At 36.5% G+C, this 24814-nt stretch overlaps 1 protein-coding gene across 11 annotated transcripts in view; it reads right to left on the reverse strand.

The window, feature by feature from the left end:
• The window catches only part of LOC126366026 (probable phospholipid-transporting ATPase IA), a 94534-nt gene that overhangs the window by 66448 nt on the left and 3272 nt on the right, over nt 1-24814 (reverse strand). For 5 of the 11 annotated variants that reach the window (XM_050008898.1, XM_050008899.1, XM_050008900.1 and 2 more), the window contains exon 2: nt 6438-6829. In XM_050008898.1, the coding sequence (XP_049864855.1) occupies nt 6438-6528 (91 nt within the window). In that variant the 5' untranslated portion in view covers nt 6529-6829. The remainder of the gene's footprint in view (nt 1-6437; nt 6830-24814) is intronic. The other 6 variants (XM_050008904.1, XM_050008905.1, XM_050008902.1 and 3 more) reach the window with 2 other exon arrangements.

Genomic DNA, 24814 nt, shown 5'->3' on the forward strand with positions numbered 1-24814 from the left:
AGATGTTTTTGTTTTGTTTACTTACGTTAGAATCGTCGGTCACTCGTATTTTGTCGGCGTATTTTAAGTATTTTCTAATACAAGTGCTGACCATTTAATGCCGCCTAGTGTGTTCGTGAGATTTTCCGATAGATTATTATAAAGTAATTTTTTTCCTTTTCCCTCTTTGCAATACATGTACCATCATCATCTCCCTAGCATTATCCTGTTTTTCACAGGGTCCGCTTACCTAACCTAAAGATTTGACAGGTCCGGTTTTTTACAGAATCGACTGCCTGTCTGACCTTCCAACCCGCGAAGGAAAAACCAGCCCAATACAGGTCAGTAGGACAAATACCTCCGAAAATGCATTTCTCGGGGATGTGAGTTTCCTCACGATGTTTTCCTTCACCGCTGAGCACGTGATAATAATTTTAGATCCAAACATGAATTCTTTTTTTTTAATTAAGATGGTTTGGTCTTGACTTCATTCTTCCACGAGGAGAAGGAGAGGGTAATAAGATAGGTACAGGAAACACCGACGGCGGCATTGGCCCATTCCATTCCTTGGCTGTGCGCATTATGAAGGATTAAGCGAAGCGCTTGGTGCGGAATAGTGGTATGTCAACCAAGTCAGGATGGTAACCCGCCGTACGTCTGGATGTCCTCAGATGGAATGGACTTGGTAGAATGAGCTGATGGAGCTCCTGTGCACACTCCCCGAAGTACAATCTGTAAAAAACCGACAGGCAGGCGACTTTACGGCGGTGGTCTAGGCTATGCAGTTTGGCTTCCACCAGCTTCCTGTCGCCGATCAACCTCTTAGCACGTCGTCGAATTCGAAAATATGAAGTGAAGCTCTAGCATCATGTATTTTAGATAAGATTTGTAATAATAGAGCGCCCTATAAATTATTCAGTATCGGACATATTATCAAAAAGTTGGCTTTTGTTTTAGCCACCCATTTATTCTACGTAGGCACCCGTTACCGTGGGCTGTCTAAAATTTATTCAACCGATACGAAAATATCCCTATCCCGGCGAAATATCAAACCACGAGGGTTCATTTTATTCTAGAATGTTTTTATTGTGCAATTTAAATAAGATGATTTACTAACAAAATGAGTAAATATTAAGAAATGAATAACCCTAGATTGTTCGAAAAACAATTACGTAAAACCATATAATATTCTGTCAGTTTTCTTTGTAAGTATGTATCTTTTGTCTGTTCTTTGGTGTAGAAATAAATAAATATTTTTTATACGCGAGAATTCCGGCTCAAAAAAAAAAACGAATAAAAAATTAGACCGAAAATTTTTAAGCCACAATACAAACCGCAATGGCGTAAGTAGCCAGATGCAGTGTGCTCCATCTATAACCCCCACCAGTTGACTATGAGGAAACCCCTGCCCAGGGACGGTACGTATGAATATCGGATGACATTGACGCTATTTATTTAATACCCATCCAGAACTTCCTCTTCTGTAGGTATTATTTTACAACTACAATACAATGTATTAGTGGAATTCCATACTAATTAATTAATTACGCGTCAAAACTATTACAGACCCGAGTGCTCGTTGATGTAAACCGTACATATACCTATATAGTGAATTCACAAGGATTTGACTCAACTTGTTTCGTTGGGTTGCTAATTAGTTACTTGTTAGGGAAAATTCTGTAAACCAGTGGTTGTTGTTGGTTACATCCGTTCGATACAATTAAGAAAGAAAAAAAACCTAACGATGAGGTGAGTGTGCTTTATTTTCATTTAAAAAAAATTACTACGTTAACAGTCGAACAAGCGATAAAAATAAAACGAAAACTCACCGAGCTTTTTGAAATTTTCGAACGCTGTTTGCAGTAGTTTCCACATGTTACCGCACATGTCTTTGTAACTTTCTAGAATCGTCAGGATTTTAGAAGAATCACAGGACGGTGAAATAGTAGTCTATTACGTGAGCAACGTAGAATATTAGACAGGTGGCTATGTACATGAAGATGAGTATTTGGACCAACATGGTGCCTCCGCTGGCGGCTCGGTGCGACTGCCGGGGCTACTGCGAAGCCCTACAGGGAAGGTGAATGTCGATCACTTACTCAATAATATGTTATGTAAGCTATTGAAAAATAATTAGTGTTTAGGGGACAATCGACATGTGTCAGCACAAAACGTCTCGGCCATACTAATTTGTGTAAAGTCGACTCTTTAAGAGCTTAACCTTAGTTACCTACTTACTACTTATAGCTGAAGTCGCTTAGTGGATTTGTCACGTACTTACTAACCGCCACCTAATAGGGAAGGCAGAAGCATAAGTTTTCAGAAGACATCTATAATGACTCTTGATTTTGACAAGAGTTAAGGGCCCAGTCTCCGAATGCAGAATTCAGAATTTGAATATTTTCAGTTTAATAAATAACATTGCTTAAAAAGAAAATAATTGTCAGCAAAACCTCGCAACGACTCAATTTTGCGGAGACTGCAGCCTTAAGTGGAGTTGAATTATTATTTTTGTGATTACTGATTCAGTTACTTAAAAGAAAATAAAAATCATTGTTCCTCCATAAAGGTCATCTTTATGGAGGAACAAATATCATTACAAACTCGAAGTCATAAAAAAACATAAATATGATAGCTAATTTGTTTCTTGGAAAAAGATAGCTCATTGATCGTAATTTTTTGATTAAAACCATGATAAAAATCGCGTTTCCCTGAGGCAAACATAAACATTGTTATTAATAAAATGACGAGACTATTCATGACTTTAGAACATTACTATTTTTAGTAGATATTAATTTTGTAAAGATAGTTCGAAGAACGGATAAGTTACGTAAAACTTATCTACTTACTCTTATCTATTTTAAGTAATATTCTTTTCTTGTAGAAGTACACTGAAGAACACTGAAGTGGGCAATTCTACGTACAGTCATGAACAATAATATCATGTACCCACTTTAGAACCCTGTCGCACTATCATATTTGACATTTAATGAGACTTACGGTTTAATTTGTCAAAAAAGTTAATGTGACATGATTTCAAAGTATTTACATATTAGCACTCGTGACTGTACTTACTTCCAATAGTAGTCATATGCTGCGACAATAACTTAGTGTTAATTAAATCTATAAAAGTGAGCTGCAATCAGACTTGCGGAGATTTCCAAAGAATTACTCTTTTACTTTTAACCAGTCTATGTACAGGATGTTTGTGACATCGTAACGAATACTGAGGAGAATGATTCAGAAAAAGATTCATGAAAATTTTAGTGTTTTTAAATTATTTTTAAATTTATACTTTTGCGATGGAACATTCCACTTGATACTAACGCAGAATCATGGCCTGAATCATTCCTCAAAGTTTTCTTTACGATGTTACTACCTAACTGTTAACTTTAATATACTTAGTAGATATGTATACTTAGGTGAAGGTATTTATTGTATGTTACCACAGTTGAAGATTTCCTATGCCTATGACACGGGTAATATTCATTTACCTACTATAGGCATCACAAACAACTCTTAAGCAGCTAAGTAATTAAAATAAATTATTTCATATCTTTCTTATAACATGGACTCGTCACGTTAGACAGATAAGAGTTTTCCTTTTTTTTTCTCTAACCTAAATACCAAAGGATGGAGAACGGGAAGAAAATTACTATTGCTTTTTTCCGGAAAACTTCTATTGAAAATATTTTTAAGCTTTCCAGTAGAATTGTTCAAATTGTATACAACCAATACTTTACTGTGAATCACTACACAATGAAAACAGGAATGCCTTTGTATAGTGATCCTTACGTTGTTAGCGAACCATAGAATCTAGCTAAAGTATCTACTTTATGTTTATAAAAGTATTTACCGGCAGTCGTCTAAGTAAGTATATTAAGTCACTCATATTTGTTAGAGTAGGAGCCTTCAGTGCTTCCCATTTGATCGGGCGGAGCTAATGCCATATTATACAGAACATCTACCATAAGTCAAGTCAAAATATAAAAATCTTGTCTTGTTGAACTTCCAAATACTACCTACTCTACTCATAATAAAAAAAAAAACAGTAGTAGAACAGACTTCAATTGAAGTGTTCTTTGTTTTTCTTTAGGTAAATTAAACCAAATCATAACGAAAAAAAAAGTATGTAGGTACTTACTTAGAAAATACCTACCACTTTTATTTCCATGGACGCTTTTAACTAGATCGCCATTCTTTTTAATTCAGTCAGAAGTTTTAAATGGTGATTCGATTTGCTATTCTCATTTCCACTTAACTAAGAATTCCCTGCGGTCTTATCCTGTATGCACGTTAAGGTAGCTCTCACTTTTGCGACAGCTTTGAAAGTGGAAAAATAAGAGTTCATGAAATCGAACACTCTCGGACAAGTTTTTAACAAGAATTGTTTAGCTTCAGAGCGAATATTTAAAAGGAAAAATCAACAGGAAAACATTTTTGCTAGGGGTTTCGTACAAAGCTTCTTAAATAGCTACACACGCGACGTTCCTATAGATTATTCATTGACTTTCTTAGCTTTCGATTTAATCAATCTTCTATTATGCTCCGCTGGCCTGGTAGTTGCGGCTTCCGAATGCATCCCGCTTAGAAAAGGTACTTACTGAAAAATATCGGTGCCTGAAGGACGTAGTTACGACCCTGACGACGCGACTATTCTGGCCATAGAGGTGGCCAATCAGTTCGCGACAACAAATACTTCAGAAGCCCGATACCGACCCCGCTAGAGTCGTCGACGATTTCCCTCATTCAGCGCTTATCGCCATCGGTCCACTAGGGTCGATTAATTCTTTCAAATATAATATTTTCAGACGACGCCCTGAGGCGAAGTGCGCGTGTAACTGCGCATCCTCAGGCCTGTTGTCTTAAATTTTGTACCGGATGAGAGCCTTGCACTCCCCATTTTTTCGGCCAAGTAGTGAATGCCGTATGCGGCAAATCTACGATAAGGCAAAAAATGGTTTAATCAATTGGACTGACTAAGTTAAAGTCAGCGGTAAACCCTATTAAAATGCAATGAAGCACGCTGGTAGTTTTCTATATACCGCAATGAGACGTGAGTGCGTCGCTCTTCGTTTTATATACCTAATCGACTCGATTGTTCGAGACTGGACCAACAAATCGAGCTTTCTGTTTGTGGGGTCAACTGTTATGTAGAATTATAATGTGATGCGAACTGCACGTTTTATAATGCTTTTTTATTACTTATGTAGTTATTATTTGACGTGAGTTTTTGTAGGTTAGCCTCAGATAGCATTAACTTGGCCAGACAAAGTTTATAACTATGGAGCATTTCTTCGTATAGTAAGTATAATCTGTTCATTTTCCACGTAGTTCGCTGTCTTCTTAGGTACTATACTTTTGCGTAGGTAGGTATCCTTACTTAGAAGAGTGAATACTTTGATCCGTTTTCATGTGAAATTTGCTTTCCTAACAAAGGAATTCCAATATCTTTTTATAAACTACGTTGCTGAAACTTTTTTACCGGCTTCCGGGGGATTTTTTAACCAGCTAGGGATACGTAGAATGTTTGAAGCAAAAACTATTATTATGAGGATATATTATTATAATTTCACTATTCATGTTATTAGGTTTCTTAAAGGAACCTTGCTTTTTCCAACACCGCATTGGGTATGCCTGAAATGGTGATGTGTTTGTATTGTTAGATCTAAGTCTAAGTCTTGTGTAATTTTAATTTTTGTTTTTTTATTTTTAATTTTATTTCTAATCTCTATAATTGTAAGATTCTAAAGATTCCTAGAGTTTAAAATACTTACATGTTTAATTCCTGATCTCTTTAAATTTAAAATGTATCATTATGTTCCTATTATTATTATTTTTTAATTCAATGTATATAGGTACCTAATAGTGTCCACCAGACTTTGTATTTTTAATCTTTACGCAAAAATTGTTATACCATAGGGCTACTGCGATACAGGGGAAACCCTAGTGCAGGGTCCGCTATTAACTTGTATTAATTTTACTTTATTTGGTAAATAAATATTTTTTAATTTTTAAAAATAAATAAATAAAAAAAAATTGTTTTAGCGCTTATCGCTATCGGCCCAGGGGGCCACGGGGTCTTTCAAATATAATCCTTTCAGATGACGCCTTAATCCGATTCGACGTTCGAGCCTAACGGGTTAACTCCAGGCCTGTTGTCTCAAATTTTGTCCCCCCCTTCTTTTGGAGCCTTCCGCGCTCCCCATTTTTCCTGCCAAGTAGCGACACGTGTACAAAAGTCACGACAAAAAAAACATGGAATTCCATAGTCTCTGCTTACCCCGGTGGTAAATAGGCGAGAGGATATGTACATATACACAATATCTATGCACAATACACAATACTAGTTGCACACGCTATACGATGACAGGAAAGCGGGTCGGGCGGGTTTGTTTGCAGTTTTACATGACTCTTTTCGGCTCTGTAGGCATGCGTCAAGCTTATCAGGTACTTACTGTGTCTAGAGGGGCGCCGTCTCTCCTCAACACTGCCGACGTCAGCTAGTGGCAGATCCACGGTATCGGGTGATCCACCTGGCCACGCCATCTCCACCAATCTCCACTACCAGCACTCACTTCACCATCACACCCACTGCACTTTACACCCACATGATACTTACAATCGGAGACTAACTTTTTCACTAAGCATTGTAATTTTAGTTTAGTTTTTAAATATTGTAATTATGTTATGGTACACTCAACTTTATTAATTAATTAATAACTATAACACTAGAGTAAAATCTCACTGATGATATTATTGTCTGATATTTGTAGTTTGTAATGTTAATTTATAATTTTACTGCTATTGTTTGCAGTGGGTAAGTATCAAATTCATTTTGTGTGGTTTTCTGAAATGGATTTTTAGGATAAATTAATTAGTTAATTAATTAATTTGATCATTATAGACGACCATACCTATCATGTTGGTCCAACAAAAAGCTCGGTGAGGCGTGGGTACTTAGTTAATCACGCGATAAATGAATAAATGTTTATTTCGGAATTGGATCCATAGGTGTCAGTAGGTACAAAAGAACTTAAATGTTAATGTTAGTAAGTAATACATAAGAAACAAAAATAACAATAAAAATGAAACAGACCTGACTTCACCGATGAACCCCATATCCCTGTTTAACTAGTATAATATGGAGGTCTATCCATAAATGTACCTCTGACTACCCCAATAGGGAATACAGTCCCGAGCTTATGTTATGTGATGTTCAGTTTTGGATGGCATATTTACGTTGCAGTCGATATAAATATGGAGTACGGTTAGGGTACTAGATCAGATAAATGTCCACTCTCACACATCACGCTAACAAACTGCCTAAACCCTCTCCTGGTTCCATTGGTGACCATCAGAATGGATGGTACTTTAACTTGTCCCATGTCTACCATTAAGTGTCAAGAATGAATGTATCGCTTGTGGACAAATCGCATGCTGAGTAAACATTCTGGTGGCACTGAAACGACCGATACATCTCTATTAAACGCATAGCGTAGCATCATCTGTATTAATTGAGATGAAAGGCGCATTCTGCACTATTCGGGTGGAGGTAGCGTAATAAATGTTGTTTGAATTAAGAATTTGACGAAAGCTCTCCGGATGTGTATGGACACGCGGCGCCGCCATTTTTGTGTGAACGCGTGTGTGCGTACAAACTCGAACGATGCAAATTCCCGGTCGGGCCTTATCCAAGTTGCAAACGATTATGATAATCTACGGTGACAATGATAAGTAATATAAAAATATGGAGTTCAATGACACCTTATGTCAATTCCATACATTTTAACTCTGTCACTGTGGATTGTCATAGTAACTTTAAAGTGTACCTGCGCTATCACGAACGGTGTGTTTAGCAAAGTGGTAGTGGTAACCTAAGTAAGTACTACGCGATTTTATTCACAAGACTTATCCTATCTACTGATGATTGTTTAAACTGCATAAACGCGTTCAAAAACTAAGTAAGTAGGTATTTATTTCTATTGCTGTTCAAATAAGCAATGTAGCAGAACTATCGCATTACTGAGAACAATTCCGATAGGTATTTTTTGCAGTCCCAGCCAGCAGCGGGAGAAACAGCATTAAGTGTCCGAGTCGAAACGAAGTGGTTTGGGGTCGACCCGGTACAAACAGTACATAGGTTCAGTTTAGGCCTACTGGGAATACTCTAAATACAGAACATGTGCTTAATGACTTTCGAGGTTCAACTTTTGTGATTGTTGGAAAAGTTTCTCTGTTACACGGCTTCTTATTTAGTACCAGCTAATTGTAGAAGCTGCGAAATTACCTAGGAACGTGTTGTAAATACCTGTTAATTTATTTTTTATTGTTGAATTTGGCCCTTGGTATAGAATTGAAAACTTTTTAAACACATAACATAAGCTAACGTTTTATATCAATTGTCGTAGTCAGAGGTACATACATCGCGAGGTCGTCAACTACTTAGTTCATCTTGGTGTAGCTTCTTCCCATACCTTACCGAGCTTTATGAGTACTTACTTTACATATTTACATATTTATTATTTTATTATTTATTATAATTACATACTTACTTTTAAAAACATTCTTAAAAGGTAAATACTTAGCTACAGTTACACACCAAGTAAGATAAGTACGGCTGGTTATTCAAAAACATGCCTTTTACGTAGCTTTACTGACCTAACGTCATCATCATCTCCCTAGCATTATCCTGTTTCTCACAGGGTCCTCTTACCTAACCTGAATATTTTACAGGTCGGTTTTCTACACAAGCGACTGACTGTATGATTTTCTTACCCGCGAACGGAAAACCAGCCCAATATAGGTCATTATATACCTTCGAAAACGCATTTCTCGGGAATGTGGGTTTTCTGACGATGTTTTCCTTCACCGCTGAGCACGTGATAATAATTTATGATCCAAACATGAATTCGAAAACAAATTCGACAATCATTGGTTAAGGCGGTCTGTGCTGGATTCGAACCTGCGTCCTCAATGCGACCTCAAAATGAGAGGCAAGCGTTCTACCAACTGGGCTACCACGGCTCTCGTCTAATGAATTATTTCATCATTTAATTATTGCGACTAAAAATAAACAATTGTTTGTAAAACAAACTCCGAGGATAAAGGTAGGTAAGTAAACATCGGGGCTCCAATGACAGGTAGGCTTAGACCTAGTTGAATACAGCCAGTGGGCGTAAAATGATAGGCGGATCGAAAGTTACACCTACAACCTTATTTAATACGTTTGGATCATAAATGATTATCACGTGCTAATCGGTGAAGGAAAACATCGTGAGAAAACCCACATTCCCGAGAAATATATTTTCGGAAGTATGTGACCTAACTTGTATTACGCTGGTCTAGGCTTCTCTTCGCGGGTTGGAAGGCCAGACAGGCAGTCGCTTCTGAAAAAAATCGGACCCGTCAAATCTTCAGGTTAGGTAAGCGGACCCTGTGAAAAACGGGATAATGCTAGGGGGATGATGACGGGGGATATACCAAAAGGATAGTGGAGGATCTCTCGATTATGTATAACACAAAATAAAATAAAATAACACAAAAATACTTGTGAATTGGTACGGAAGAATAATTGATTCGGTGTAATACGGCGAATTTTATTCTCGAAGTACCTACTTTGTAAAAATATTTACAGATCTGGTACAGTAATTTATTGTCCCGCTTTTGAATTTCATACTCTTTGTTTCAATACCTGGAAAATTAATATTTGCCGGTAATTCCGTTACTGAGAATAAATATTGTGTTTGCGAAAAATATATACTTTGTACCTACGACCATGCGGATTGTGACGTCACCACTGGTGGACAGGGAGAAAACATTTTATGTCCTTATTTGTCGGAATCGACTAAGAAATGGATTATTTTAATGAATATATTTTACGAAGCAATTTTGAACTTTCAATAAAATACTTTACAGTTATAATCATATTAAAAAAGTTATTTAAGTATGGGATAAATGATGATAAAGAGTTAGGTAAGTTCGTTACTTATTTACTTTTTCTCTCTCTGTTTATTTAAGAGCTGCGCTCTTGTCGGTGGAGTAATCGCCATTATTCCATAGATAGGGCGTGTAGAACGGTGGTTGCCCCAATCGCCTTCCGTTCCGCAGTACACCGACCAATTTGTCAATCGGTGATGTTCTAGCTAGAGCCATACCAGAATCCATTTCCTCGGCCTCCAACCAGTACTTTTTTGTAGTTACTTTTTCAGTAAGTACGTAATAAAATTTTTTGTCATAGCAATACTAGATGGTAACAATTTGAAACATCAGCATTGCTAAATGTGTCATTTGTCTTATGAGAATTGCTTTCTTTTACCACGTCACTTGCTATCATATCCGTCTTAGGACTTGAATCAACCCCCCTTAATGTGTCTTACGGTCGTGAGTCTAGAAACTTATGTGTGTTGAAGCAGGTATAATATAATCATTGCACTAAGCTTATGAATATTAGATCATATTCTTCGATTCTAAGATACCTTTAGTAGGTTATGCAACTCAATTTGAAACCGCATATGCAAAATTATTTAAGTGTGCTTTTGACTGCTAGGTTGCATTAATTAGTGATGTTACGGGTTTATGATATACACACATAACTCGAGTCAACAACTACACCCGAGTTGAGTTCGATGGTTTGAAATTCAATTCAAATTCAATAATATCTTTATTAATAACGGACGTCTAATAAACTACTGCAGCTTCTCACAACCTGTATAGCCGGGAAAAGTAAGAATACCTACAGAATACCAGTTGTCTCTTGAAATCGAAACCTTGGCACTGATTATTTTAAAAGTAAACAGCGCAGATTCTCTTGAAATAAACAAATTAAATCAGTAGGTAAGAAAAGTATTAACATTGAGATCTCGGTAAGATTTACCTACTGAGTTTTATTGATAGGACGAGGTGCTAAATAATAAATAAAAAAGCGCAAGTGACCGGACCCTTCTCAACAGTACTCAGTGAATAGTTTATTAAGCGTCACCTCGGAACCTGAGTTGTAGTATGGGGTGATAACCCCAGGTGATGCCACTGAGGTTCACGGAGTTTCCATCATATTTTATCTGTGAACATGACTATTTTATGAGGAAATCCCCAACACCTAACTGTGACGAGTGCAAGTAGTGCAACAGTATTGAGGATTTCTATCACGTTATGATGAAGTGTCTCCGGAATGAAGCTGAAAGATCGCAATTTATGTTTCAGTTTAATTACCTCTATAATGGTAGGGTTCTGTAACAGTGTCCTAGCAGCCCCCAGATCGGAAGCAGCTAGGGCAATGTAAAAACTTGGAGAAATATCTGTTAAACATAGATTGTCAGTCACAAACTGCGGTCAATAAACACAAACCTGCGAATACTATGAGGGTGGCATATTCTAATCACAATAAATCCACAATAAAATGAAAGAAAAAAATATCTGTGAAAATGTGGTGTGGTGTGCAAATCGTTCGGTAACACCTTGACTCGCGGTAATCGTTTTTGTCTCATTACATCACTACAGTGTTGAGGTTTCATTAATTTCACCGACTTTCAGCCTTTGAAGTCCATCACACTGGAAATAACAGACTATATGGCATTCATACGTCGCTGTTAGTATTCAAAATTAATTCAGTAAAATATTGCATAATGCATGTAACCATAACTCATCATTGCCACGCTGATATTAAATTTGTAAAATAAATCATAATGGAACATCGCCTGATTAATTTGTACCTAACAAATTATTCATTTCATTGAACAAATCATTACCTACTTATTCAGTATATTGCATTTCTGTTATAATATTTCAATACGTGGAAATAGCAATAAGCTTACAGCAGTTTTCACTATACAGGGTGTTAGTGACATCGTAACGACAACTTTGAGCGATGATTCAGGCCATGATTCTGAGTTGATATCAAGTGGAATTTTCCGTCGCAAAGTATGGAACGGAAAATAATTTTAATTTTAACTTTTTTTTAAATTGTTTTTTTGAAAATTTTCATGAATTTTCTGACAGGAAAATCCACTTAATATCAACTCAGAGTCATGGTCTCAATCATCCACTCTCAGTATTTGTTACGATGTCACTAACATCTTATCTACTTGTATGTATTTGTTTGTAAGTGACATCGTAACAAATACTGAGTGGAATTTTCCATCGCAAAAGTAAATAATTGAACATAATTTAGAAATACACAAAAAAACATGAATTTTGCGACGGAAAATTCCACTTGACATTAACTCAGAATCATGGGCTGAATCATCCCCCTCAGTATTCGTTACGATGTCACTATCACCTTGTATTTATTTTCTACATTATTTTGGGATGTAATTGGTGTCATTTTTACATTATTACATTTTTAAATAAGTAGGTAGGTAGGTACATAGAAGTTTTTGCTATGCAGGTTACGTAGAATAACCAGAGACGACACAGGACGTAATGTAACTTCACTAATTAGGTCAAGACCTATTATCTGTATCCGTAGGCTGATAGGTATAGTTACTCCCTTCACTACATACCTTCGTATAATATGCAGACTCTAGCTCGTAATCTCTAACGGTGTAGGTAGAGATACAAGTCATCAGAAGACAACGACGCTATTGATATCATTGTACTTAATAAAGGATCTAGTAAAGTCAGCGCCAAGTAGTAAATGCCATTCTGAGGCAAACCAGCAATATCATCATCTCTCTAACATTATCCCGTTTTCACAGGGTCCGCTTACCTAACCTGAAGATTTCACAGGTCCGGTTTTCTACACAAGCGACTGCCTGTACGACCTTCCAACCCGAGAAGGGAAAACCTGCCCAATACAGATTAGGTCACATACTTACCTCCGAAAACGCATTTCTCGGGAATGTGGGTTCCTCACGATGTTTTCCTTCACCGCTGAGCACGTGATAAATCATTTATGATCCAAACGTGAATTCGAAAACAAATTCAACAAACTTTGGTTTAGGCCTGTGCTGGTTTGAACCTGCGACCTCAAAGTGAGTGGCAAGCGTTGTACCAATTGGGCTACCACGGCATTCCAGCAATAAGTCACGTCAAAAAATTATCCAGTAAAAGAACATGGCGCTAGAATCACGAAACTCTCAACAACAGCAAAATTTAAATGACTTGAAGTAAGTAGATATAAAGTAGTTAACAAGTTAAATGACTATGTTTATGTACATTAAAAGGAGTGAATTAGTATCTATTTTAAACAGAAAATTCACTAAAATATTTCCACATACTTAAGTAATAATATAATATTTTATGATACCACATGAAAGATAAACGACACTTCTATATTCAAAACTAAACAGTCGATATTTAATAATATATGTTCGAATGTTAAAAAAGTAGTTTCAGTGTTTAAAATCGGATGCTTCACTTTTATTTTTACTTGTTTATAAAACCGTTCACAGACCCATCAAGTGATTGTAGACGGGGTTCGGCGTGGACTGAAGATGTTCCCATTCCGATAGCAATAGATAAGATACAATGTTGACGTCTCTATACACGGTACGCAGCCGATCGCTTTACCTGTCTGAATAAAGCTGGATTTCCAGTGTAAAATGTGTGAGAACGCCAAGCGAGACTCAAGATCTTGTATGAAAAACGTTAATCTGGAAGCAGGATCCTTAGTATGCGAAAGTGGTTTGTCAGGATCGTAAGTGAAATTCCGTGGCCGCTACCCCAACAAGAATAAGGCGTGATCTTATGTATGTATGATCCTTAAAGTGTAGTATGTAGATCTATAGGTGAGTTAGGCAAACATCTAATCTAATCTAGCCTACAAGATCCCACTGCTGGGCAATAAGGCCTCCCCTTCCTCTTTCCATTTTTCGCGGTCCTGTGCGTATTCCGGCCAGTCCCTCCGGCAAGCGTCCAAGTCGTCACGCCATCTCTTTCGAGGTCTGCCACGACGCCTGTAGCGGTCATGAGGATAATTCTCTCTTTGTGATAAATCCACTACATTACACTTCTCTTGCTTCCTCCACATTCATCAATTGTTTCATGCACGCACGCCGGTTCAGAGTAGGTCGTACTGAACCTTTTCTAAGTACATCTCCAATTTGGTCAATGTACGTCTTTCTAGGCCTTCCTCTGCCAACCGAAAGCTGCTTTCTACTGCTTTCTACTGATATACTGCTTTCGTAATCCTATTATCCTTGATCCGGTTTTCGTGTCCAAACTAATTAATACATTCTCTTCTCAATCTTAGTCACTATATCGTCTTTTACACCACATCTCTCTCATCACACTATTTCTCACTCTATCACTCAATTTAACACCACAAATGCTACGCAACGACCTCATTCCTACAGTATTAATATAATCCTAGTTTCGTACTTCTTCTACCATACCGTACTTCAGCGTAGGGACAAGTACTGCATTGTGAACAGCCATCAGCAACAGCCATCCTCGCGAGATATTGGTTACTAACAAGTTAGAAACTTTACACTTTTCTCGTATAACTGCTACGAATAAAACTAAATCAATATTGAATACTATTATTATGTAGCAACTTACTTATCGCTTTTAAATTGCTTTACAATTTTAATCTTCTAAAAAACACAGGTACGTAATCCATTATGAATCCATTACAGGATAAAATTAATTAGGTTTTAATATTTTAATCTGTTTTGATTTTATTGATGCTTTTAATTTTCAATGAATTTCAAATTAAGTATGTTAAAATCTGAGGCAAAAAAAGAAAATAAAGCTGCAACTCTACAGTAAAAATGTCTTCTCGACGCTAGGACTATTCCTATACTTACTTACCGAGATAACATTTTTATGGAGATAGGTCATGACCATTAGTCATGAGCAATATGATGTAAGTACCCGCTTTAGAAGTAGAACCCTGTCGCACTATCACATTCGATATTTAATGAGACTTACGATTTAATTTATCAAGGAAGTTAATGTGACATGATTTCAAAATGACCGCACTTATAACCGAGAAAAAATTAGGACTATGTACTTTAGTATTACTTACCTACACTTCTACTTATCGAGAAACTTTGTGAAAGTGCGTTCAATTGTTGAACAATGAAGGACTTTCCAGGCTACGTTCTCCAAAAAAATATTAAAGATGGCGCCGTAACGTTTCGTTCGTTTAACCTTCTAATTTCATGGATAAAAGACATGAGCACCTTTGATCTTTGTTTTGGGTATAAATGATAGCCCTTGTTATTACACTCGCGCACAACACATCTTCCACCCATTATTATTGTGATCAAAATAAAGAGAAGTAATATAGCAACATAATACCAAATATCAAGCAATAATTCATCTGCTATTAGATTATATTTTTGAATAATAATTATGCACCCGAGTAATAAGAAAATAGGTCTTCTCTTCTATCGTGTGGGTTGTGAGATGGATTAACAACCCCATCAATCCTGGTGTCAGGGTTGTTATTGAGCCGCCAAAGGCGCCTGACATGGCTCATGTAACGACTACGTAAAATAGGTAATTATCACGTTAAATCTGTACAGCGCCATCAATATCACCATCATCATCATTAGCCCATTAACGTCCCACTGCTGGGTCACGGGCCTTCCTATGGATGGATAGGGAGATCGGGCCTTAAATCATCATGCGGGCCTACTGCGGATTGATGCCATCAATATATATATTTTAAAATAACCTGGAATGTTCCACTTTATAAAGCTGTCGTCTCGCTTGTACGAGGCGAGCGGCCTTTAGGTTTACGACTCACATTAGCTTGAGGGCAGAGGCGCATAGGCGCGGAGTAGGGAGTGCCTGCCGCAATCCGGGAGGATGACGTCACGTAGCCCTCTAACTAAATTAAATCGGCAACGCAAAGGGTGGCGTTTCGTTAAAAGTAGGACAGCCGCAGTCGAAGGGCAGATATGGTAATTGTAATTTTTTTGGAATCCGTATTTTTTTTTGAAAATTCGTAGCTGTAATTATATAGTCCTCCTTGTCGTATCCGACAACGGCGACCTCAGTCTCTCATGCGCTCGAATGTGACTGACATAATAACGGGTTCTTACCGCGTTTAAAATGGGGATATGGGACTCCCGATATTTCGACACTGTTGCAAGTGCCATGATCACGGGATGACTGATGAGATTGGAGTGGAATAGGTAGATCCATAATTTTCTACGGGCAGACATGTCTGTCTACCCTCTTTCTTTACCGCTTGTTTATGTTTTTGATATCGGAATGTTCGGAACCATCTGAACTCGCACTTCGTAGCTGTAATAATATCAATCTCAAAGTAAGCTCACGACTATATCCCCATTGGGGTAGTCAAAGGTGCCTCCATCCATGAAGTAAGTACCCACACCTTACCGAAGCTTTCTGTTAGAGCGTGACGGGTGGTGGGTCGTATCGCCGTCTATATACGTAATGCGTCTATAATCAACCTCAATCAAAAGATTAGTACATTGCTTAATTAGTTTATGACGATGTGGCTACAGCTGAAATACTCAGTACATAATTATGTTTAAACCACCCTAGCATTTTACAGACAGAAGTATAGGTACCTACTTCTTCTCCCGTGTGGGTTGAGTGGTGTATTAGCAATTTCATCAACCCTGGTGTCAAGGCTACTATTGAGCCGCCAAAGACCGATGACATGACTCATGTAATGAGTACTTACTTACATCAGTAAGTAGTAACCGGAACTAACGGGTTAACGTGCCTTCCGAATGCCTGTAATGCCCTAACTAAACTAGGGATCACAAAGTAATTTTTGTGATATTTACCCACCGGGATTCGAACCCGGGACCTCCGGATCGTGAGCCTAACGCTCAACTACTGGACCACGGAGGCCGTTTAGGTACGTACGGACATATTTATTTTAAAAATATAACCTTACGACATATTGTTTGACAGAGTCAAAATGCCGAAATTGAACATTTTTATTCCAAAAGTTCGTCGCGATGCGCGTTGTAAATACCTACTGTGAAACTGAAATTTCAGTCCTCCTCCGTACTGCGTAATTGAATGTAAAATTATTGTCATTCCTACTCACTTTTTTATATTACTTACAGCCAGAACACAAGGCTGTAGCCAATTAAGAGTTAATGTAACAGTCATAGGTAACATAGGTAACCAATGCTTTATTGCCCTCACAGGAAATTCAAAATACAAAACCAAAGAGAAATAGAAAGAGTACAATAGGTGGCCTTATTGCTAAGCAATCTCTTTCAGGCAACCTTTGGGTATATGAGATATTTCATAATATACTACAGTGGAGCATAGGAATACTTGTACGTATAAAAATAAAATACAAAGAGATGCACGAGTAATGTACGTAAATATAATATGTATTAACATAACATAACAAATACTTTTGCACAAACAGGAAAAAACAAAATACAAAACAAAAGAGAAATAGAATGAGTACAATAGGCGGCCTTATTGCTAAGTAGCAATCTCTTCCAGAAAACCTTCAAGTTTTTTGTTTTTTTTTGACGTGACTTATTGTAGATTTGCCGCAGATGGCATTAACTACTTGGCCGGACAAATGGGGAGCGCTGAAGGCTCTCACATGGTAGCAACCTTTAAGTATACGAGATATTTAATATTAATAATAATATTACACTTAAATAGGTATCACACTTGATTAAAATGCGTAAAAATACGCACTCATGTAACTATTTGATGATCTGTAGAGCTTTTCATCCTAGTTAACCGACTGCGGCGAAACAAAAGGAGGATTATGTGGTTTTGTAATAATTTTGATTTTAATAATGGAGCGATATACCTTACTAATCAATTTACAAGAATAATAACATCGTATCTTATCATGTCAGTATATACCTAATATTATAATTTGTTTACTATTGAATTACTACGTATTTACGGCACCGTGTTTTTACATTATTATAAGTAAGTATATTTTTTTTATAGGGAAGTCAAGGAATTGGGCTTTGATAGACTGGAATGGAAAATGCTACACCGACAAGAGCGTGGCTCTTAAATTGATGATGATGATATTTTATCAACATCGTGAGGAAACTGACGCGTTTCGGGTATGTGACCTAACCTGTATTGACTTACTGATTTTCTTTTCGGGTTGGAAGGTCAGACAGGCAACCGCTTCTGGAAAAAACCCGGACCTGTCAAACCTTGAGGTTAGTTAAGCGGACCCTGCGGAATTAGGATAATACTTGGGGGAGATGATGACAAATAAGTATAATTCTAACAGCCTCCGTGGTCTAGTGGTTAGAGCGTTAGGCTCACGATCTGGAGGTCCGGGTTCGATTCCCGATGGGACATTGTCGAAATCACTTTGTGAGACTGTCCTTTGTTTGGTAAGGACTTTTCAGGCTTGAATCACCTGATTGTCCGAAAAAGTAAGATGATTCCGTGCTTCGGAGGGCACGTTAAGCCGTTGGTCCCGGCTATTAGCCGTAAAAAACACCTCCACCAACCCGCAGTGGAGCAGCGTGGTGGAGTATGCTCCATACCCCCTCCGGTTGATTGAGGGGAGGCCTGTGCCCAGCAGTGGGACGTATATAGGCAGTTTATGGTATGATTATGATAAGTATAATTCTATCGTTAAAATAAAGATCGAGTTTTTAATCCTGGGCAGACTGTAAAACGGTTAAAGTATTCATTAATAGGATATAATGGAATAATGTGTGTACGTGCAAATGAATAATTCATTTTGGTCCATTTGATGCGCAGCCAAAGGAAACCAGTGTTGGAAATGAAAATTTTAAGGCTTCGTATTTTACTGAAATATGTATATTTTCAACAGCGTGCTAAGTCTTTCAACTAATAATCTATTCTAGTAAATAAGTAATAATTCACAATACTTATAATAATAATTGGTTTAATAAAACTAATCGTTGTTTCTGTTGCAATTACGACGTGTCACATCACATCATAGCGCCGCGTGTACTTGAAAGTAACGACGAACTACATTTGTGTTTAATAAGTCTCATAAGTACGTTTATGTGACACCAAGTTTACATTCATATTAGGCAATAAGTTTGCCTTTTTTGACGTGATTTATTGTAGATTTATTGACCGGAAAAAGAGCGCTGAGGGCTCTCACCCGGTACAAAATTTAAATCAACATGCCTTAGGGCGCCCAGTTGGACGCGAACCTCGGCTGAGAGGATGATATTTTATTTTATATTTGCAATAAGTTTCCATGCTCCTCACGGCTTAGTTTGAAAATGTAATTGGAATGGAATTCTCACTCTACCTACTCCTTTGTTAGGCGACAGCATGTTGGTCTACTGGCAGAAGTACAGCGGAGCACAAATTTAAAGGTATTAAATGGTCGCTGATCCCATTTAGATTCTTAGGTTTCAAAATGCCCATACCTTCATAACTCCTCCGGTTAGTAGTGGTCGTTAGTGAGGGAACGCCTGTGCCCAGCAGTCAGACATATATTGCTGTTTATGTGTTTCATGTGTTATGAGAAAATGCGGAAGTGTTTTTTTTAAAGAAGGCCTTTTTTACACTACAGATTTTAAATGCTGTCGCACTGTCTATAGCTACTTAATGTGAGAGGATGTATAAAATATAGAGCAGGCCTTGGTATGACAGTAAAGCATGAATATTTCAGTGACATTTAAATTGGTTAACAAAGGAAATAGCCCTCATTAAACTTTGACAGGCCATAAAACATTCAGAGAAACAAATGAATGCATTGAACATTGTTGTTGGCTTCAAAGCAGACATTATAACGTTCATAACATGCTTTATACATCGCCACGTATACTATCTAAATCAAAAGGGGAGAAGACTATTTGTCTCTTCTTGTGATGTCTTGTCCTTATAACAATATGGCTAAAACACTGCCGAATATTTCATGACAATGACAGTCAAAGGACATAGAAGAAAATGAAAGAAGATCATGTAATTTGTATGTTTAAATTTCGGGCAATTCGCAGAAATGAAAAAAAAAATGATGGCGTCGTGTCCGAGAATAGAATAGAATAGAGTATTCATTTATTGCATAAAATGTGGAACATAAGTAAATAATTATAGTTTCACACATTTTGCTTAAAGTAGCACGCAAAAATGTAAAGAATAAGGCGTATACATATATTGCTTTGGATTGCTTTTTTAGTTAAATTGCTATGATGTGGCCTTTTTTACCCCCCTGTTCATAGGCTCCCAAATTAGAAAGTCCATCACCAGCTGTAATGACAAGCATTTGATAACACTAGCCGTGGGTCACCAGAGTCGTTAATCATAAAATTCGGTGCGGCCAGAATTAATTAAGACCGCGAAAAAATCTATTTTCGTCACGTAGTTTTCATGTTAGGTAGATAATGAAAACAAAAGCAGATGACAACTATGACAAATATCTGTACCTTACCATGGCTAGATACTGAACTTAAATAGAATCAGGAAGAGTTCTGTGAAGGCCCAATGTCCTTTTATAATCCAATTGTTTAACTATTGTGTTTGGAAAATCGGGTTATAAAATAGTACGAACTTTAAAAATATTAAGTATCGTTGGTCAATCTGACTTTTCAAGTCATGAAAATTGACTTTAAAAACAAAATCCAACCTGAAGAGACGTCGCCCGATTTTTAAGAAGTAACATAAAACTATATAAATACAAATATACTTTATTGCATCAAAATAAAAGTAATTATTTACAAAAAGACTCTTAACTAAGTACATAGCAAATGGCGGCTTTATCGCTTTCTTCCAGACAACCATAACGAGAGGAAAAATGTAAAAATAACTACTGTTTTAGAAATATACTTAAGTAATTTGTTTCCAACCCAACAATAGGTAATTTTAACTTGTATAATAATGGCTATTTTAAAATTCACGAAACTCAATCAAATGAATATCAAAAGGGCACGTTCCTTATTTAGTTGTCGCTGTTTTTCATTTTGTCGGGCCAGGTCGCCAAGCCACGTCGAAAATTCTGCTTTTTATGTCTTTACAAATATCCTACATCTAACCTACCTACCTACTGAGACTATATGATATCAAAGCGTGCTAAGAACTGATATTTATTGGGTTCGTGCGAATGACGTCTATTAAAATATAAAGTACTTAGTAGAGATTTATGGAACTTCGTAAAAGATTTATTTTTAATTTATTACTACTTAGGTAAACTTATTTTTAAGAAAACATTTAGGTCATTTGATTTTGATGGGAGTGGAGGAAGCGAAAGTGTGTGTCAGGATCATATTAAGTAAAATAGCGTACAGTCATGAGCAATATCATGTACCCGCTTTAGAACCCTGTCGTACTATCATATTTGACATTTAATGAGACTTACGGTTTAATTTGTCAAAAAAGTTAATGTGACATAGTTCCAAAGTGTACCTATACATATTAGTACTCGTGACCGTACCCCAATAGGAAATAGACGTGACCTTATGTAGGTTTTATGTAGGTATGTGAATTCACTTTCTTACGTTGGCTTAACACACCTACGCAACAACAATGTATGTATCGCTAATGTAAACCTAGCCTTAAAATGTGTATGACAGCTCATGTGCAGCCAACTATTCCGTTTAAATCCGAATAAACGTTGTATGAGGATAACCCTTGACGCGGCGTTCCAATCTCTCTCTCACACTCATACTCTACGTTTGTTATTTAAATATAGATATGATTTAATTGTGCGCGACGAATTAATAATCCTGACATTCATCATGATCCTGTATATGTCAGTCACCGGGAAATAGGGGGGTTAAAATGGCCACATCAAAGCAATTCATCAATAATAAAGCAATATTGCTATTTGACATTTGTTTGCATAAATGTTGCAAGACCTTTCTGTATTTGCATACCAATATTATTTTGGTTAAATGTGTGAAACTTTAATTTAGTCATATATACCAACAACCAATGTACCACATTTACTGCAAATAAATGATTTGATTTGATGCGCAAATGTCAAATTGCAATATTGCTTTTTTTAGATGATTTGTTCGATGTGGCCTTTTTAACCCTACAGGACTCACTACAAAATAATATATATGTAAAAATGATGAAACAAGAAAGTATTTTTCGGGAAATCTTACCTACTAACAAAAAATAATGCACATTTAAGTAGTCAATTATATAAATATATTTCTTTATTTTTTTAATTTATATTATATATTTTCTATTACTTACATTTTTGTATCTTTTATATATACTATAGTGAAATAAATTAACTTATTTTAGCATTTCATTATTAGTTCCATTATTTGGTAAGTATTATGATTATCGCAAATACATACCTACTCCTATAGAAGATAAACGTTGCACCGAAGAAGTATGCAGTAGGTAAGTACCTATAACATTTGTTAAAAGTAAAACTGCAACCGTACTAATCAGGCGGTAGCTTTCAACCCAGTTAATGATTAACAGGAAATCGATTTCTATAATTTACACGAACATAGTAGCGCTCATAGCATAATAGGGTAGAATTTAATTGAAAAAATAATGAAAGAACGATTACTTTAGACTTAATAAGTAGGGGAAGGCTGGGCAAAGTGAATACCCCGGGCAAAGCGAATACTCTCCACTACTCCTAAAATATTAGATGTTAATTCAACACACCACTACTGTTACGTCGGGCCATCTTGGATTAATACGCGGCAAACATAGAAGCGAGAGGCCGCGTCGTGTCCCATCCGCGGAGTGGAGATTTGTGTTTTCGTAAATAAAAGATTGATTTTACGCGGTAAGTACATTGATTAATTCTCCTATATTACTAGTTCTTGATTCTTAGGAATGTCTTAATTCAGTAGCATACCAAAGTAGGTTTTTATGGTATAATTAACAGAAAGTCAGAATTATTCGTTTTTGCATGAAATGTGTTAACCTCAAAATTTACCTAGTGGGGCAAAGTGAGTAGGGCAAAGTGGATACCATATCCACTGATGACTTATTATCTAAAAAGGTCTTTTACTAGTTTCAGTTGATGAATAAATATAAAAAAAAAACTGTTTTCACCGAAGATTAAGAAAATATATATAAAAGAAGACGGTAAACTAATTGAAAATTTGATTCGATGTGACATTTGTCAACAATGGTGTCACGAAAATTGTTCTGTTTTTGATGGCACATAAGGGTATACCTGTGACAATTGCCAATCTTAATTTTATAATTTTATGGTCAATAAAAGTTATTTGTTTCAGTTAATCAAAGTTATTTCTATATTTTCAGAGTCTGATTATGGGTATTCACTTTGCCCAAGTACTGTATCCGCTTTACCCGGGGTACCGGGCAAAGCGAATACAATCGTACTTTTTTTTATTTGAACTGCAGTTGATTATTGTTTAAATATTCTTGGTTACTGAAGTTCGTATTTGTAAGAGCAATAAATAAAGATTGATTTGTGATAATTATTTTGTTTTTGTATTGTAAACCTTTTCTGCTATAACCTTAAATACCTTAAGGTATCCACTATGCCCGGCCTTCCCCTACCTACCTATCTACTCCTCTTCTCTCGTGGTGTGGGTTGTGAGGTTGAAGAGCGACCTCATCGACACCAGGGGCTTAAAAAGGCTAAGTATATCGAAGCAGAAGGGGTTAATAAGACCACATCGAAGCAATTCATCTACGAAAGGTATAATGCAATTTGACATTTGCGCATATAAAAGTAAATGCGCAATGCAAGCAAATGTCAAATACCATTATTGCTTTTCTATATGAATGGCCACATGGAAGCAAATTATCTAAAAAAGCAATATTGCTATATGACATTTTGTCTGCATTACGTCCAGGCCAGGTCAAGATAACTACTTACTCTAAAAAGTTACAAACATTTTCGATGGAGCTAAATACTTACTGTATTTTTAAATCTAAACTTGGTATTACTAAGAGATTGTTCATTTGTTAATATAGGCTATGTAAATATTTGCTATAATGTTGCCCTTTAATAAAGATTTCTAAGGACAACATGATCTGATGATCTTGATCTTTCTTGAAAGGGAAAATAAAATACTTACAGCTGGAAACTTGAAGAGTACTTTTCTTTGCTTATTAATTTATTAGAAAATGTTATTTTCTAGCCTGATTGAATTGCACTTCTTTTCTTCTTTAATACGAGCAGCTCTTTACGTTATTAATTTACGTTACAGAAACTTCTTTGTGCGAAGTAAATATTATAATATTATTATGAAGGCAACAGAAACCGCACAGCAAACTGAGAAAATGTTTGTTTTACTTTAATTTCAGCACCTGAAATTGCAATCCGAACGCAATTTGATAACAAGCCGATTTTTTATCGATATGTTACCTCTTATAGGCACATCATCCATACCTAACGTCTTTCTTTATATTAGTAGGTTACGATCTATTTGTTTCGATATTTTGGGCGTGTTTAGGCATGAAAAAGTAACAGAATGAGAGATATTTTCGAATTTGTATTAGTTGGGAAGTAGGAATATAAATTATAATAGTCATACCCATTCGAAAACTCGGTAAGTACCCGAAGTTACGGTGAAACAGAAAAAATATGGCTAAATTTATTTATTTAATCGTATCGTAACTTTACAGCTTATCTTAATTAAAGTTGTGATGTTAAAAATCTTATACTTGCTAATTACAAAGTTTGACAAATTAAATTTTGTGCAAGCGGACGAAATACTACCTAGAAACTACGATATTCAGTCTCTATCCGGGAGTAGCGGACATTGAGGCGCATATATTTAAGTAGGTACTTTATTGTACTGCAGTTTTCGAAGACATCTGGACTAGTGAGCAACCTAGTTGTCAGAGTTGTCAAACTGCCTGAAGGCTTATAAACTAGAGCCTGCAACTTAAATATCTACACATACCTACTGTCTGAAATACAGACAGCGTGTTCGAGTGTGGAGTTGAAGAAAATGACTAGAATTACTGATATAACCGACTTAAAACTTACTTAATTGCGAAACTAACTTTGTCTGAAGCTTTTCAC

This window comes from Pectinophora gossypiella, chromosome 4 (assembly GCF_024362695.1).
Source record: "Pectinophora gossypiella chromosome 4, ilPecGoss1.1, whole genome shotgun sequence".
Classification (NCBI taxonomy): Eukaryota; Metazoa; Arthropoda; class Insecta; order Lepidoptera; family Gelechiidae; genus Pectinophora; species Pectinophora gossypiella.